We start from the raw sequence: 19,537 nt of genomic DNA, 5'->3' as shown, positions 1-19,537 counted from the left end.
TAAAAATTTAAATACGTGATCAATACCGAGACCATCTTTAATTTCAAAACCTTTTATCGTATTTTCATTATTCTCTTTTTTCAGCTGGTGTTAAAATAAAATTTATGAGTCAATTCTATATTTACAATCCAGATCTTAATCACAGCCTGTATGCACCGTTTGCTTTAATGAGCACTCATGAGTAATTCTCATGTTATTTTCACAAGATGTCTGAAATGCTATTGCATTCTACAGAAAGATAAACTGACATCAAATGCAGAGCCTGACTGAAGGCCATTACGCCACCCTCCTTACCTGTGAGAGCCCACGAACTGAGTGATCATCCCAGCTCCAGCTCAGGCATCATGTCCATGATGTCCATCACCAAACAAGAGCAAAGATGGAATGATGGGGTCTTTCTGTGTTTTCTTTTTCTTCTCCTGTAAAGTTGCTTTGAAACAATACACATTTTAAAAAGCGCTATATGAATAAAAATTTAATTAAGATGTCTGTTAGCAACAAAAGCACATTATGAAATGAAAATGCAAAAACAATACATGGCCAAAGCTATGGGGTCACCCAACACTACAACTATATACATTACATTTACATTTAGACATTTAGCAGACGCATTTATCCAAAGCGACTTACAAAGAGTTTAGGAGCAATCAGCGATAGTTCATACAGGAGCCATAATTCATTAGGTGCCACTACAGAGTTACTGGTTCAACAAAATCTAGATCACTACCTGTTGAGAGAAAGGGTTAGTGTATTTTTTTTCATCATTTTTTATTCAAGTATTCACAGAAGAGATGGGTTTTAAGTAGTTTTTAAAATGTTGTGAGAGATGTGGTTGAACGGACAGAGTTAGGAAGAATGTTCCACCAGGAAGGAGTTGTGAATGAGAAAGAGAGGGAGAGCGATTTACTGCCCTTATGGGAAGGCAATACAAGACGCCGCTGGTTTGCTGAACGCAGGGATCTTGATGGGGTGTATATACATACAATATAATGATACATATACTGATCGTGATCCCAGTGGACCCAATAAAAAATCTAACAAACAATTGCAAGTTGCTAATTCTGGAGGGTCACTTTCTGAATCCCCCTAAATCCTGATTTAGGGGCTACATTTAATGGTATATTATATATATCCCACCACAGTTGTTATTTAACAAACATGTTGTGCACATTTCATTGCATCACATTTATCTATGACATTACAATAACCCACTTTTAATATTGTTCCTCCTGATGGAAAGATGTACAGCAAGATAGAAAAGTATGTGTACAAGAACACAAAATCCTAATCGTAGAAAGCCGTTTTTATAAAACAATATGTTTTTTGCATATAAATATTGGCTAAATAAAACAAATATACATTACGTCGAACTGAATGGTGAAACATAATATAAACATTTAATAAATGTAAACATTTATTTTCCTAACACAGTTAAATAAGCAAAGTAAAGAAATTTGGACAGTTTTTCAGGGAAAAAAGCAAATGAGAGTTCATATAGCATATTCTGCCTCTTTGAGTTTTCATTTGATGTCTGCCATATCATTTCAATAGCCGTCTTGCTGCAGTAATACATAGCTCTTGACATCACAAAGTATCTGTATGATAATAAACTCATTGCGATATAACAGAATGAATTATTTACGTCTACACAACAAGTGTTCAATATTTAAAAATTTTACCTCTAAAAATGATTTAGTTCAAGTGCTTACACATCTCACTGTTAATACAGTTACACCATTTGTACTTTAATGACAAGATTTATAAAACTACTTTATAAATACAACTTTTCAAATAAAAAGTTTCTAATAAAAAAGTTCCCTTTTTTAGGCACATTTGTAGCTTACATATGGCGAGAAATAGTGAAATAAGTTCATTTGGTACATTTCTTCAGCAGGCCTGTAGCGATGTTCTTTACTGCCCTCGTGGTTTCTGTGCACGTAGGGTTGATCAGGGTTTCTGGTAAAAGGAAGCCGTAGAATCCCGTATCACGCAACTCAAAAGCGAAGGCATACGGTATTCCATTCTTATAGGCCCAGTCTATCGAGCTTCCAGAACTCACATCTGTAAGTTAAGGAAACACATTACATCACCTCTGGGCATCTGATCATTGTAGATACCTAATTACTAAGAAAACATTCAAAATTGTCATCATTGCTGAAAAGTTAATTGAGAGAGTTAAAAGAGCTGATAAGTCATAATGCAGGAGCTCTATGTCATTGATTCAAAAGAAGACCCGATGTCTGACTTACACAGTGTGGTGGAGGCAGGGCCATATCTGTATCTCACTCCATAAGCAGAGTACAGAGCACTCACTGCATTCTGGGCAGCTGATTCCTGTGGGGAATGCAAAGGATCAAGTATTGGTCTTCTCGATCATTAAAGATGATTTTGGGTTAACAGATCGTGAGAGCTGTCCAGTCATTACAGTATATGAGCAGAATGTGTCAAAAAAGTTGTCAGACCGATATTGTATTTTAAATGAGAAGTATAATTTGTTGCCTTCTTGGAGATGATGAAACACTAATAAGATAACAAAACATTGTTCTTTTAATTACAATTTTGTACATATGTTTGCGCACACACACATTTTTTTTAGCTTGCCGTGACAAAATGTGTGTTGTGTAATATTCTAAAAACAGACAGTCTCTGATAAGAAAACGAAATCTGGAGAGTGGAACATGAACTTTCCTTTTTTTAACATCTACTCTAAAATTCTCAATACAGAACAAATCCGTCGACACTCACCACGCAGTTAAAGTTCGGTATAGTGGCGTATTTGTAGGAATATGGATAAAGAAGCATCTGAGCGTAAGCATGAATCGAGATGTAGGCCTTGATGCGTTTTCTGTGTTTGCGTAGAAACTTGGCGACTGACTTGACCTCGGGCTCTGACTCAGGATATGGACCGCAGTATGTGTCATCGCAGGGATGTTGGGATGCCCCCTCATCTAGCAGGAATAGCAAAAAATAAGACAAAAAAGTTGTTGAAAAACTTCTGTTAGTTTCTTGGCTTGGAATTGTGCTGATGCACAGTCATTCTGATTCATATGTTTTCTGTATCAGTGTCAAGGCTTATCTACTAGTGCTTTCAGGGTGAACATCTTTGAGTTGACATTATTCCCGTGTCCTTCAGAGTGATGATAGAAATTTCACAGTGTAAATATATAATATAAAGGTTGAGAATAAACCCCGAATCTGTCCTAAAAGATATGTAGGGTGCCATTTTTCTTATACAGTATTCAAGTCTAACCCTTCTGAAAAGTCAGCTTAACCCAGAATTAATTTACTTATCTAAGCTTGCTATTGCTGATTTGGTGCTAATAAAGACTAAATCTTAGCTGGTGAAGCTGGTTTACCAAAGAAACTTCGCTGAAGATTGTGATAGCCTTTACTTTATTAATGAAATGAAAACACATATAAATCAACTTTTTCAAAATAGGCAACCTGATGTATCCAAACAGCAACTTACCACACCATTTGACTTTCCAGTTCCGGTTGGCATCCACCCCCCTACAGTGATATTTTGGAATCTTTGACCGTGTTTTCCGCCAAAATCTATCCTGAGATCAAAAATCGCAAGATTTTAGTAGGTTCCTGACCTTCATTTAGTTACAACGTCATTCTTGGCAAACCAATACTTACTTTCTTCCAGCTGTAATGGTAACCGTCCACATTGAAGACGGGCATAATGTAGAAATTGAGTTGATTCATGAGCCGCCTCATGCTTGAGTCATGTTGATAAGAGTTCAGTGCCTGTGTTCAAAGTGCGCGAGATTGTGACCGCCTTCCACAATTGATTGAAACATCATTTCATTCACAAATAAATAGAGAATTATTTCCAACAAGGACACTGCAGAGCATAAAAGATGCCTTTACTGTCTGGGACAAAATGGCCTTTTTTATTAATTGTGTCCTGAAATTATTGAAGTTTTCATCATTCCTAACCTTTGACCCACACATAGAATGGACCTGGTATCTGTCAAACAACTTCAAGCGTCTCCTTCAAGCGTCGTACCAAAACACAGCAAGTGTCACTCATTCCCACGATTAAAAGTTTGTTATTGTTAAATATGAATAATATAGCTCACACATAATATCATGTGTGAAGTAAAATACAATACAGGTTAAAGTGAATGCTCAGGGGTGATTTGTGTCATAGGTCTGCCTCATAGTGGTGAATTAAAGGTATAACAACAGACTTGGTGTCTCTCTATCTCTCTCTCTCTCTCTCTCTTAAAATATCGGTATAACATGAACATAATATATGAAAAACAAATGACATACCTCTTTCACGAACCACTGGCAAAAAGCTGGACCAATCCATTCTCTCGCATGCACGCCACAGTCTATCCATACTGCTTTCTTATAGGGCCGTGTTCTCTTTCCTAACTGACAGAAGAGAACTCTGCTATCCAGCACATCGTTTTTTACTCAATGACTATTATCTTTAAGGTTCTTTCTTCACCCTTTACCTTAAGCACGTAGAGGGGCCGTCCCTCGTAGGAACGTCCAATAGAAAACATGTCCACAAGATGTGGGTGTGTCCTGTTCATCTCGAACATCCAACTCTGGATCTGTAGAGAAGGTTATATTGAACCCAAAATCTTCACATTACAGCAGAAAATACCAAATATCTAATATTAGGATTTTTAATGCACATTTCATTTTGTGAATCTGGCCTACTTTTTGCTTCATAAACTATAGTTCACACAGGACTATGCTTGGTGGAGCTTTTAAACATTACATGTAAACTTCAGGCTTAATGACATGTTTGGCGCAGGGCTATATGGCTTGGTTTGGCCAAATAACTTCAGACTGGGATGTGAACAAGTAGGCGGAAGTGTGTCATTTTTTATTATCATTATTACTTTTAATTTTCTTTGGTACAACTAACCATGCAAATGTGATAAAACTCAACTTTAACCTTTAAAGGAGAAATTCTGCGAAAACAGAATGACCCATCAGAGATCGTGATACACTGTATGATACAATATTTTCATTTGGCAAAAAAATCATCATGTCTTGACTGGCTTTTCTTAAGGCCTAATTATTTCAAACATTCATTGATGTATTTATGTCATGGTTGTATGACAGCATGCTAAAGGTATTATATCCCTAAAAATGAATGTAATCCAGTCCGTGTCTGATCTGAAGGTTCCCCATTCATCAGCTTGTCAGGAGACTAAATCAAAGAGCATGAGCTGTAGGAGGTTTGCGTGTTCAGAGTTGAGAAGAACTTTGAGTAAAGGTCTAATGGCGACTTCTGTTTTCTTAAGAGTCACAAATTAATTTAGCAAAACAAAGCAATGTCAAAAGATCTCCTTTTATAAAATGCAAAAAGAACTATAAGTAAGCCTTTAAAACTTCAATTCAAACACACACACACACACACAGGACGAATGCAATACCTCTTCCAAAGGATGGTACACTTCATAGTCATACTGGAATTCTGATCTGCGCTTCCTAGAAGAACGATATCCAGTCTGTTTCTCGATTAATGTTTGGAGATTGGAAATGAGCACCCTGTGGAGAGATTCGAGTGTCAAAGGTAGCACAGAAAGCTCATGCGTTACTTTATCTAGCTGTTAAACAGTTGAGTTTTATGATTTATATGTTGATAGATATCACCAGAATCAGAGAAAACAATGGGCGAAGTGATGTATGTTTTTAAGTGAAACATACTTGTTACAAAAAGATTTTAAGTGACCTTAAGCTTGCCATCCTGATCCTTATAAGCTAACAGAAGCTTTCTTTCTCTACAAAAGATCCCAGCTTCCTTACAATAGTTCAAGATTAGACTCATATACCCCTCAGAGTTATCAGTTAAGAACTGAGCGAAGCTATCACAGAAAAAAACTGAATTAAACCTCAACCGCTTCCCGTTCTGTTGTTTTTTGTTGGCCGTGGATATAAAGAAAAGAATGAGAAAGCCACAATGTATCTATCCCGCCTGTCAAGGCCAAAGCGAAAATAGATGGAGGTTTTTAAACAAGTGTAAACAAAGGATGAGGAGCATACATTTCACTCTCAAACCATCTCATTACCCAGAATTCTCTGGGCAAACCCTTCTGTCTGTAAAGATGCTCAAATCGGCATGCCAGGTCTGTTAAGAAAGCATAAAGAGAAATAGAGGAGCAATAAAAAGAGAGTGAGAAAGGGCCTGCCTGGGGAAATGTTTGACAATGAAAGTGTTTCTAGCTGAAACGTAAGAGATAAACTTTTCTGTTGCTTTGTTTTGGATGACTGATGGAGAGGGGGTCTTGTGACTCTGAATCAAGCATTTCTAGAACCTTCTGCCAAGGCAAATCATTGCTATTTGAGTAGATAACTGATACTTGTCCCCTTAAAAGATGTGTCCAACAAAAATTTTTTGGGGTTTTCCATACAGGGTTTAAGACTATATTCTGAGACTACGGTATATGTTTGAGCTGTCTTAACTGAAAACAACTTGCACTGACATATCCTAAAATACATCAATGCCGTTGTCTCAAAATGCACATGAATAATGTTTTTTTTTATATGGCATGTTCGTAAAAACGACTTCACCCAAAAATTCTGTCATCCTCTACTCACCTTCAAGTAATACGTTCTGATGAACACAGAGAAAGATATTTGAAGAATGTTGGGAATTTTCCTTTAAATCTTCCAATTTAACTAAGGCCTAGTCCCGATTTAAGATAATCCCTGTGCGGGAAACCACCCCTTTAAATCCAGAGAAAGAAAGTAAACACATACTCATGATGGATGTGTGCCTTTTGAAGATGTCTGCTCAGCCATTGCGTCTTGTTTCGACCCACATGGACATCTACTGAGCTGTTTGCATGAATCAGTGATGCACTGTTGGGCTGCCAGAGGTCTACCTGCAAAACATCACACCAGCCAATTCAGTCAAGACTGAATCTCAATACAAGGGTCGGTAAATAGACTCTATGCACGCAGATGCGATCGTGCATGGTCTATTAAATAATAATATATTAGATAAACATCCTATTATGTTAAGGTTGTGCCAGCTGTATTCCATGTAGAAACTAAATAGTACTAACAATTTACAAATAGTCTGACTGAGTTTCACCAAGACCACAATCACAGTGTTATACTGAAATAATCTGCATTTCGTTGAGTGGATCCACAAAAGCATATTAGATTGCCGACATAGGCTAAAGCCTTTGTAGTAGCCCAGATAGCACTCCCTGAAGCATAACCTTAGATCTGCATCATCTGTCTTCTCTGTACGCCTGCCAAGTCCCCACACTGTTGACTTTGGCTAAAACAACTGGCCCATTTAGTAGAAAAACAAAGAGTATAGTTATTCAAAGTGCCCGTCTCTGCGCCGGCAAAAGCCTGAAGGCTGAATTACACTTGTTTACTGACAGTTCTATTTCCAAAATCAGTCATATTTCAGGATTTCAGCAAAAAGAGTGTGCATTAGTCCTTAAATACCAATTAAAAACTGAGTTGTCTCAACACATGGTTAAGTAAAATATGAACAAACCCAACAGTTGGCTCTGAATTACCCCATAACTAAAATGAGTTTAAGATAAAAAACACGTCTATATTTAGTTAAATACATCTACAATACAATATGTCTCGAGTTATTTTAGATAAATAGATATTTCGATCGTAAACTAATAGGTGTGGTGTAAATTGAAGCTACAGCTTGTTTTAATAGAGAGAAAAACTGGCCAAGTGGAACATTATAAATGACTAAATTGACAAAACAGCTTGCAGACAGGGCAGAGTATATCTCTCTATTAGTGCCGTGACCCCAATTTTGGGGGGTCTCCACACCCAGCTGTGTTAAAATCAACACGGCACTCTTGGAGATAATTTGGTAACCAGATCATTTTACACATGGTTTCTTACTCTAGACATCCCTTAAAGGGACAGTTCACCCGAAATTCTGTTATGAATTACTTGACCTCAAGTTGTTCCAAACCTGTATGTTTCTGTTTGTTCTGATGAACACAAAGAAAGATATTTGGAAGAATGTTAGTAACTGAGATTTCTTTGGTCCCATTGACTAACATTAAAATGTGTTAAACAAATCATACAATAATTCTTTCTATTATAGTGGTGCCCCAAAAAGCTCTACATTCATTATTTCAAATATCTTTCTCAAGTGTAAATAATTCAAGACAGAATTTTCATTTTTGGATGAACTATGTCTAAAATCACCAGTTCATTACGGGTTATGATTCTAATACTTGGTCCTTTGTTACAGTGAATACTATATGATTGAGTATTATATATTCATGTACTATAACATATTTAAAGAGTATAACATAGTACCATTGGTACTTTTGAGATATCAGATTTCATCAGTGGGATAAAAAAATTAAATGTATAATTTGGTTAAATCTATATATAGTTACAGTGGATCAGTATATAATTTCTTAACACACTTAAATATAGGCAAATAAGACATTTGATTTAAACTTAATACAATGCTGTGGTTTTTTTTTCAAAGCTGTTGATAAGCTGATAAAGTTATTTTCCTCAAAGGACTGTGTCAGTACATTTTGTTTTCAATCAATTATGATGCATGTGTTCATACTTATATGCTTATCGTTCCCAGTTTCCTTTGTGTTTGATTTGATTTAACTCATTTATCCCTAGACATCCTCTAAAACACAGACAGGGCAGCTCTGATGTCACTCTTTAGGAAAATGCATCAGATATGATTTAGATAATAAATCAGAAACTGATTTAATACACATCTGAATATCAGGTATAGAGCAAAGCTTATTCCAAGGTGACTTACAACATACACAGACGTCTGAGGTCACCATTAATATATTAACATATAATCTCAGTTAGTCTTCTTAAAAATATAACAATACAGTATAGTGCCCTGGAACTGCAAAGGAAGCCCAATATTTTTAGATAGATGAACTCACCGTAAGGTTGAGGAGAAGTTGTTTGACTGCTTGAACCTCTATGTTGCTTGCAGGGTTTATTCTGAACACCTGATCACTAGAAAATAGAAATAAATACAAAACAGAAATAAATCACTACAGTTACACCAAACAGTTTACTGGCAAAGGAATAAAGCAATGACAATTTTGATTGCGTAATAAATGTTCTGTTGATGGTATTTTGAACGTTTGTGTAGTGTAGTAAAAACTGAAACAGGAAAATGTTAGACCAGTGTTGGACCAGCAGTGTTTACGTCGTCCGAAGTGGTCTATACCCAGCTTTAGTTTGGTCTTTATGAACAGGCATCGAAGCAGGAGTATTTGTATCTCTCTGGTAGGAATTTTGACAGCCGGAGCTTTAAGAAGAGTTTATAAAGACATTCTTCTTCTAGTTTTATCCAAGCCTGAGGAATTCCAGCTAATTGCTCGGAAGTGATACACTGTTAAACAAAGACTCAGTCCCCAGTGTTGACTTGCACATAAAACAGATCGCAGAAGTCCCAAGAAGTTGTTAACAGGATATGCAATTTTCTCAATATGATTCAACATTCTCCCTGTGCTCAAGTGAGACGGTTACAATTCTTACTGCCAGGCAGAAAATTACAAATCAATCAAATATAGGCTTCATTACATTTGTATTGTCAGGTGACCCATACAGTATACAGCTATTATTTTGAAGTAACCTTGTTGGATTTGAGAGAGAACAGCTAATTAACAGAAATAAAACATCTTAATTTGGATTTTACGACCGTTTTAAAATCTCTGCGATAAAGAATTGAAGCATCCTTGCAACTTGGATGCTTTTGTCCTCACCGTATTAACACTGTCTAAGAACTAGCCTCAACCTGGTTTAGGGGTTTTCTTGAACCCTGCATCCTTATTATGACTAATAGTAATGCTGAGGGTTGCCTAATAATGCCTCCAGGGCCTTTTATCATTAGTCATTAATGGGAATATTTCCAGTAGCAATAGAGCTTACCGATGACAGGTGTTTTATTGAGCATACGTGACAAATGAAGGCTATACAAAGATTGCTTCCTGTGAAATTATTCAAATCGTATACAAAGATGACCTCATTACATCATTTAAAGCAGTCTGCTATTTTTAAGACTGACGTGAGGTAGCATTTTCCCTTTGTGGTGTAATTGAGCAAACACTGTGTGCCAACTTTCTCAGGATAAAAGAGAGCCTCAAAATTCATGTCACGCAAATGTTTAAAGCGAAGGAAATCGTGCTTGAAGCCACACCCGTAATGCCAAAGTGGTATTTTTTGCCTTGGATGGTATTTCCCGCAGAATCTTTATTGTGTGGTGTCATGCAATATTTGCTCATTGCTTTAGATCCCAAAAATGAACCCATCCTCTGCTTAAGGGTTCCAATGGCAGCCTCACCTAAATTTACCTGAAAGCAAAGTTTTTTGATTTTATACAGTCTGAATGATGCTAATGTTACAAAGTGGAGAAACAACGTTATAAAATATTGAAGATTTTCTTTGCGCTTTAAATGATGTCACTGATTGTTACGCTTAAAACATTAATGCAGGCTACTAATGGATAGACTATATTGGAGTAATTTGAGACTAACATTAATATGATCGTACTCCAAATTTCACGAATGAAACATCTCTTCTGACGTCAACTGACAACTGAGTCGCACATTAAGGACAAAGCCTGGCATTTGTGTGTGAACGTGTGAGGAATGATGTTGTGCCTCTTGGCGGAGCTGGGTCAAACGCAGCCGGCTTCACACCCTCACATACATAAAGAGGCGTTGATTGTTACGTTTTATTGCCCCACGTAAGGCATCCATCTCATAGGACAGAGAAACACAATGACTGATCCTTCGGAGAACAGGATTGTATAGCTCTCTACCTTGAAAAATATGTATAAAATGTTGACTTTTGAAGCATAAAAAAAACTTTAAGCTTTAAACTATTTAAAATCATTTTGCCTACACGCTTAATAATGCTACTCAAGAAAGTGCCATTATTCATTTATTTGAATTTCAACTAAATTTGACACATTTTCAAAGCACTAAACAGTTTCCGACTTTGTGCGACACAATGTGACTGGAGTAAAGACAGGAAGTTCCCCTAATAAATCCTGAGTTTTATTAAGAGCCATAAATAACTTTAAATGAGCTTTTCTTCTGATAAGTAGTGACATTCTTAATCCTCCATCACAGAAACATTGACCTGCATGTATGAAGTGTTCCCACAGAAAACTATTTCACTAAAGCCAAAACACATCAAAGACACAGACTGTAAACTGTGATATTATCATCATGTAAGACCACATGAATGAGGCCTTGTTTTCAGATTTCCTTAACTTCTCGGCTTTGTGGCTGACAGGCTAATATTTTCTGTAAGCATTCATCTGGCTTAGTGAATTATTTGGTTGACCCAAAAAATACCCTGTTTGCCTTCATTTGCTCGCCGTCCGATTGTTGCAAACCTGCATTAATTTAGTTGTTGTGAGAAATTAAGATATTTGAATGAAAGTTTGTAACACAGTACACGGTTTTGGGTCCCCATTCATTCTTATAGTCTTTTCTACCACTATGGCTTAGTTACAGTACAAAATTCCATTTGTGTTCAGCACAACAACAAAAATGTATACAAATTTCTAACAACTGGAGGGTGATGACAAACGATGACAAAACCATTCCTTTAAACCTCCTTGCTTTTACTAATTCATACAACTGGGTATGAAAACATTGTATTAATGCAACTCAAACTCTGTATATTCAGATGATGAAATCATACAGTGTTTAGTAAAAACTAGACATCCCTGCAACTCCCGAATACCTGAAGTATTTTCCCTGTCTTTTATTTTCCTGCTACACTTCTGATGTTGATATACCTAAATTTGTCTTCCAGTATTCAGCTTAACGGCAAGTTCCTTTGATATTTACCTGTGACCAGTGTTCGGTGTAACTAGATACTAAGTAATTAGTTACTGTAATTTAATTACTTTTCCCTTGAAAAAGAAAAGTAAGGGATAACTGTTACTTTTTCTGTTATTTAACTAGATTTACTTCTGATGTAATTAAACTAAATACTTTGCGCAATATATGTGTGTGCAATAGTGGAACTGACATCAAAATTTGTGCTTTAATGTATAATTCTCAAATTTGTAATACGTTGGTCTATTAATATTACTACTTTAGATTTTAATCAATTAAAAGAGCCGTTTCATGTCTAGCCTTGAATCACATACAGTAACTAATCAAGGTTGATATAGGACATAGAAAGGAATTAGTAATAAGTAACTAAATACTTTTTGGAGAGAGTAATTTGTACAGTAATCTAATTACACTATTATGTAATCAGTAACTAGTAATTAATTACTTTTTCAAAGTAACTTACCCAACACTGCCTGTGACACATTTATTAATGTATTGGCAAACATACAAACATCACAACCTGCTTGCCAGTTTGTCAGTCCGTATGATCTTCAGAGGTTCACTGCATTTCATGCTTCTACCTGTCGAGACTAAATGCATACTTGTCAGATGTCACTTGTTTTCACCCTTGCAAAGAAAAAAAATGTTGGCCCCGTGAAACAGCTTCGTTTAATAAATCCAGTGCCGACACTAATGTCTGGTCTTTATGTGCTGTGCTCAAACGCAGATGCTTCATCTACTTTTCCAGCTCCCTACTCCGCTCGTGTGGATTTTTATAGTGCGGTTCGTTTCATTATAATCGATCCGAACAGATTGTTCGAACACACCGATTAAAAATGTGTCCATTTGAATTTTTTACACTCCAGTGTGGAGTTGTTGGAATAATGTAAACGCTTTGACAAAAAAAGCTTCCCAAATCGGTTCAGTTGATTCATTCCAATTGAGCCGTTTCAACAGAACGATTCCTTCGAGTCGAACATTGCTAACTCCGCGCGCACTCCACTACAAACTCAAAACTTGAAGCGCCAATGACTGAATCAAAAACTTACCCGACGTAGCGGTTGTTGTAGAGGTAAGCACCGACAGGACACAGTGCAGAGCTTAAAATTATAACACATCCGAGTAAAAAGCAACTGTCCAAATCTCGTATTCTTAATGCCATATTATTGACTTGATAGTAATATATGCGGTGAGACTATAGCGGTAAATTATACAGGATGCGCTTTTCATATGGTTAGTGAATGGATGTCATAGCAGTGAAGAAATCCGTGACGCTTTCTCTTCTATGTGTCCGTTCCCAGGACGATGTCTTGAGGTAGTGGTGTGAAATCATTCATGTGGGAATTCGGCTGCTATCCCGAGTCTTTTAAGTGTTTTTGGATGTGCGGTCACGTGTCAGAGGGGTTGGGAACTGAATCCCTGTTTGGAGTGAGATCAGTGCGGTTTATTAAGAGCGGAATTCTGCTCCGTCACGCCTGGTAGCAGGAGAGTTTCTTGCCATGGATATTGTGCTTTTATTTACCGTTTTTAAGTGCTAAATATTTTGTTACATCACACATGGATGTTTCAAATAAAAGATAAAGATAAAAAATATGAATATAGCCTAGGCTATACATACATGATTTACATTTCTGTGTCTAAAGCACACATTCATATAATGCAATGAGTTATTACTAACAATACATAGCCGACTTTAAATTTAAGTAGTTATATAAGTGTAGTGATGCACAAAATATGTAGGCTTATTTATAATATTATACATTTTAAAATATAATTATGACAAAAAAATATTTTACAAATACATTTTCTTCTACATTTTGTTTTTAACGGATGTTATAAAGAGGTAGAATTTAAGGCAAGATGCTAAAATATATTTTTATTTTATTTTAAACACTTATTTTGATTTATTCCCATTTGTCATTCCTTAGCTTTGATGAGTTTACTACTAAAATGTGGAAAATGAGTTTATACTCTTAAGATGTGCAAAATAATATTAAGCGGTCCTACACGCACTTAAAAAAAGGTTTTCAGCTCTCCTTAACAGCCATTAAGGTTCTTATTAGGTTCTTTATGTTTTATAGTCCAAATCATTACAGAGGACCTTTTGTGAAACAGAAAAATTATTTGGATATTAAAGGTTCTATTTCAAAGGCATCGTGAAGCATCTTTTTTGAGAGTGTAGATAAATTCAATGTAAAATGTTGTGTAAATGTTTAACTGTGATGACACCATTCTGGGTATTTTCTAGGTGGTAGCTAAGACATTATATGGTCACGCTCACTAAGTTACTAGAGCGAACAGAAGTCTGATATTCTTCATGGGTTTTACCAGTTTTGTGTGTTTTTTTTTAAGTGGTATAAAGTGATCTCAATTATGCTTGTTTATTTTGTTGAATTCTTCCTTTTTTAAATCACATGATAAAGACGAATTGATGATATTTGTCGTAGCACCATCCAGCTTTTGATCTCTCCCGTTTTTGTATCTATCCTCCATTTGATTCAGTATCAGTCTTAAAGGTCTTTAAGTAGCAGTCTAGGTTTTGTAATTGCATGGCAGCAGCACATTTTTCAAATGCTTCCCCCTGTGTCAACACTCCTCCACCTGTTATACACCCAATTACTGTGCAACAAATTACCCTCACAGACAGGCACTGACAAGAAAACTGATCCTGGAGAAGCGGTTCCAATGTGGAAAATAAAGTCTGTGGGGAAGAAAGGTATGGGACCTGGTGTGCTTAAATAGAATAATTGCATAAAGTGAACTTAAAACTGCTATTGTCAACCTCCCATTGCATGGACAATGTATTTAAGTAGGTGCTGTTTGAGAGGCACCTAAAGGATATTGAATTTTTTCGCTGTTATGGATACATATAATTAAAACATAATTTAATTCCCTCATTTATTATGAAGGCTGTGCATTGATACAAATCTGTTTTATCTGTTTTATAATTGACTGATTGTGATCTATTTTTGGACATCTAATTCAATGCTTCGGTTTATACCTACTTGTAATTAAACTCAAGGAGCCAATTAGCAAACAAGAGTGACTTAAAGGGACAGTTCACATAAAAGTTAAAATTCTGTCATCATTCAACCTCACGTTGTTTATAATATGCCTCTTTCTTCTGTGGAACGCGGAGGAAGATAATTTGAAAAATGTCTCAGTGGTTTTATGTCCATTCGTGGAATGAGGGTGAGTAAATAAAGAAACATTTTTAATTTGGGGATTAACTATCCCTTTAAATTCCAAACTTGGCATTTAAGTTACTTGATGATCTTGCGTTTGTTTTCATTTCTTTTTCTCAACTTACATTCGATCCACCACCAATATAAAAAGAATAATGAAACCGTTGTGTTCAGCAATAACGCAAATAGCTGTTTACTTACAGTATCTTCCTACACACTGTATGCTCCAATAGCTGCATGACAGAATTACATTTCTGACCGGTGGTTAAGTTTTGCACACAAGGAAAACAGTCCTGACGTGTTTATGACTAATATGGACAGATTGAAATACAGTACCATATTCATGACTTGGTTTCCAACCGTAGCGGATCACGTTCAGAGTTTGTGGGGGACCAGAAGGGTTAAAGCAAATACAGAGGGTGGATGGTGCACGGGAGACTGAAGCTGACTTGTTGAGGATTCGCATTACAGGGATGCTGTAGGAGGTCGGGTGAATCGCTCTTATAGCTTTGTGGTAGTAAAACACAGCCTAAGTACACAAATCCTTGAAGCCGGGGGGTTTGGAAGTAATACTTCATTTTTAACGACCACTCGCACGACCAATAAAACATCATCGCTGCCAGCAACCTCTAATGTACCCGCTCAGAGTTTAAGTAGCACGTACAGCCCTCGAGCTTTAGACTGAAGAATAAATGGGACGGATCTTGGTCGTTTTTACTCCATGCATTCTCTGGAAATAAACACATGATCTAGGTGTTCTTATGTACTTTTTGAGCTAAGGAAACTATTTATCAAAGTCTGACCAAACAGAACATTCAATTCTCACCTCTTCGCTCCTCACACATGTTCCACAGACTTTCACGTGATGAGACCTTCAATCTTTTCATACTTTTATTACCCGCCATACATATCGGTCACAGTTAAAGTGTGAAGTCATTATGTAATAGAAACCAGCATGTAAAGCCCTGGTGCTAAAGGGAATTAAAGTTCACCCCTCAGGAGATGTGAAAGCCATGGGAAAGAATCAAACGAAAGCACATAGCCTATTTGTGTCTTCTTCAAGCAGCCACAATGACATCATAGCTGTAAAGAACAGAGATGTCGTCCTTGCTTGCTGATTTATGGGAGATTTGTCTTTGTTGTAGGGCTACACGTTTCTTACCCAAGATCTGTGTCCTATTAATCTTGAGGTTGGTTGAGTAGAAGAGAATGGATCAGAGTTATAACTCTGGAGCAGTGAACACACAAAATTACCCGTGAGAGGACAGACAATTTAGTTCTTAGAGGACTGTTCCTCCCACTCCACTGGCTAGAGGAAAGATCTTCTGTTATTATCTGAACATCAGAAGATGTAAGCCTCTGTTGGCCCATAATAGAGTTTAAGAAACATACTAAACACGATATCCGCACTTCGAATCAAATGTGACATGTTCAGATATTTAGTAAAAAATTCACAGATAAGACCCACCCAGTACCATCATAGAGTTATTGTATTTCAGGAATTCTGAGGAGTCTGTTTTTATCATTTTTTTTTTTAAACGTGAGACTCGTTGAGGCAAGTTGTGCTATTATTTTTTTATAGTCATTGAACATACCACTTTTCATCTGGTAGACGATAAAAGGAGTGAAAACATCAAGGGATCAAAAGATTATAGAGATTTCAAAATATCTTTTGACTTTTCTAAGAGAAACTAAAAATGTTTGTCATGGTTTTAGAATTTCTAATTCAAGACGTGCAGGGAACTTCTTGCAGATTTTTAAAAAAGTAACAGGACAACAGAACTAATGGAAAACAAATTTCATCTCCCAGACTTTAGACATTCATTGTTATCTTAATGATGTTTTATTATACTTGTATATTTATGTATTTTGTCATAAAGTATTCCTAGAAGCATGTCATAATGCATTCTTAAAGTCGGACACACAGAAAATCCTATTTACACCACATTTAGATTAGTCTTTGTATCCTCTTTAATAAAGAAAATTAATCTTCTGGGGCTTCATATGTTTTCAAACCTGAATTTTCTACTGTTGCTTTTTGGGCCTTCAAAAAAATCCACAGCGGTGCATGAAAATATTTGTGGAGTGCGTGTACGTCAGTGTTGGGTAAGTTACTCTGAAAAAGTAATTAATTACTAGTTACTCATTACATATTCAATAGTGTAATTAGATTACTGTCCAAATTACTCCGTCCAAAAAGTATTTAGTTACTCATTATTAATTACTTTCTACATCGACCTTGATTAGTTGAGTGATTCAAGGATAGACATGAAACGGCTTATTTAGTTCATTCAAATAAATAATATTATTAACTGACCAAAGTATTACAAATGTGAGCACAGATTTTAAAGTAAGACTTTGAATTTTGATGTCAATTACACTATTGTACATGCATATATTTCATAAAGTATTAAGTTTAAGTACATCAAAAGTAACTATAATTAAATTACAGAAAACATACGAGTAATCCCTTACTTTACTTTTTCAAGGGAAAAGTAATTAAAATACAGTAACTAAATACTTAGTAACTAGTCACACCCAACACTGGTGTACGTGTAGGTAAAATCAAATTTGGGATTGGGAACTATAGTAACATGTTATGTAATCTCAGACACCTGTACTGTCTTCTGGTGGTAATCCCGAGCTCAAGAAATTTAAAGAATACGGCCTACGGCCTATAACCAAGGGAAAATACAATTTTAAAATGATAGTTGTTTTATATTATTTATTTTTACTAAAATGGATTGTCAAGCACAGCTCCTAAGAACAGTCATCTTCTGCAACCTTAATCCAACCCATAGACCTAACATTTTAAGCACAAAGATAATTTGCCTAATTCTGAAGTATTTTATCTATTTCAAATTTTTTCTGTATATTTGCCTATATTTGTAATGACACAAACCGTGCATAAAAAGTGTAGATAAATCTGAACTGATAGACCGATGGAGTTCAATAAATAAATTTAATAAAATCTGTAAGGTTTTCTCATTCCCTTAATTTCGCAGAAGCGACAAAACTGACATCTGCTGGTCAACAATATAAGTAAAGTGATTAATATGTGATGTTAAAAGAGCCATTCGTTTACTGTTTTTGAGGCTTTTATTATGTTCTTTGGGTGTTTAACAAATGGAAGTTTGTGTTACTAGTTTAAAAAAAAACAAGTCTATTGTTCACCGCTGTCCCTCTTCTAACAAAATGACTGGATTTCTTCCGGTCTATATAAAATCCTTTCTCCTGAAACGATCTGATTGGCAAAGCTGACCCAGTCTGTCGTGATTGGTTCCCCACTTAGAGCGTGTGTCTGAAGATGTCCCACCCATACCATATCAGCAAGCTTACACTTCTCAGGCTGTCGTGATTGGATGGTCCCCCTCTCAGTGCACGTGTAGAAGCTTTGGCCTTTTGCAATGAACTATAACACTGGCGCCAACTTCCCTTCATCAGTTAAACACATGCGGATCGATCGAAGTGTAATGAAGGTGGGAGCCAGATTGACACCAGATCATTTGGGTCAGACCGGTTATATTAATCAAAGCTAATAACAGAAGCGTTAGTTTTGCAGCTCAGTCAAATTTTACAATATCTGATAATCAAACACTACTCCAGCAGCTCTTCCTCTTCTCTAAGAAAGGCCTCGCCCCTTTATTGGTGTTTTTCATAAACTCGGAATAGTGACATAATTTACCCGGGAAGTAAAGGGCTGTAGTCCAATTCAAGCTGTTCTCTGTAGTCCTTGAAAAGCGAATTCTGACAATATCTCGCTTGGCATTGAACTTTCAGCTTTATCATTTTGCAGATATTGTTTATGCTCTAACAGCAACATTACACACCAACTAAATGTTGAAAACTGGCATCACGGCCGCTATAAAGTCACCATGAAACGGAAGTTGCGATTGACTTCTTTTCGTATCCTGACATGTATCCAAGTGAAACGGCTTTCTGATATTAGAAAAAATTTGGGACGGGGCATTACTTTGCCTTTCACTTTTCTATTGGTTTCTTGTAAGTTGGGCCTGTAGGGGAGGGTAGTTGGTAGAAGTGATACAGCTATGGCCGGAAGTGGTGCAAAATCTCGCCATATAATTATAATATATTACATTAGATAACGCCTACACCTACCACAACACTAAACATAACCATACCTTACAATGATAAAACAAATATTAATCAACTGTTTTCAGCGTGACAAAAAATATGTGGTATTGAAGTGCGCATGCCCAGTGGAGGTATAGCTGTATCCATTCTAGTCAGGAGAGGGCTAAAAATCCTGGACATTGGACATTCAGTATAGTCCTACCTCTTTTTGTTGCTGTTGTCACGTCATGTGGTGAAGATTTGTTGTTGGGGGGCCTTTTTGATTAAAGATTACAAGTGGAAACGAATAAAAAACAAAAGGTGTGCACGGACAAATCATTTATCACTGCAACAGTATAAAACACTTAGAATTTTCCTGTTTGTTGCATGGTGACTTTGAGCCACCTTGCATACTGAATAATTGATTCAATTCATTTCAATTTGCCTTTTCACATTGTC

General features: G+C 36.3%; 1 protein-coding gene across 1 annotated transcript; it reads right to left on the bottom strand.

Annotated features, from left to right (window-relative positions):
- Positions 1 to 814: 814 nt before the first annotated feature.
- On the bottom strand, positions 815 to 13,142 carry cpa6 (carboxypeptidase A6). Its single transcript, XM_056738075.1, has 11 exons — positions 12,869 to 13,142; positions 8,898 to 8,973; positions 6,736 to 6,860; positions 5,409 to 5,523; positions 4,473 to 4,574; positions 4,285 to 4,389; positions 3,643 to 3,753; positions 3,470 to 3,560; positions 2,746 to 2,948; positions 2,250 to 2,334; positions 815 to 2,061 (listed from the first exon to the last, which is right to left on the bottom strand). Exons 1-11 carry the CDS (start codon positions 12,979 to 12,981, stop codon positions 1,871 to 1,873), a joined length of 1,317 nt encoding a protein of 438 aa, XP_056594053.1. The 5' UTR covers positions 12,982 to 13,142; the 3' UTR covers positions 815 to 1,870.
- Positions 13,143 to 19,537: the final 6,395 nt, after the last annotated feature.

The sequence above is a fragment of the Triplophysa dalaica genome, chromosome 23 (genome assembly GCF_015846415.1).
Source record: "Triplophysa dalaica isolate WHDGS20190420 chromosome 23, ASM1584641v1, whole genome shotgun sequence".
NCBI lineage: Eukaryota > Metazoa > Chordata > Actinopteri > Cypriniformes > Nemacheilidae > Triplophysa > Triplophysa dalaica.
The sequence above is the reverse complement of the archived record's forward strand: the minus strand, read 5'-3'. Positions and strand labels throughout refer to the sequence as shown.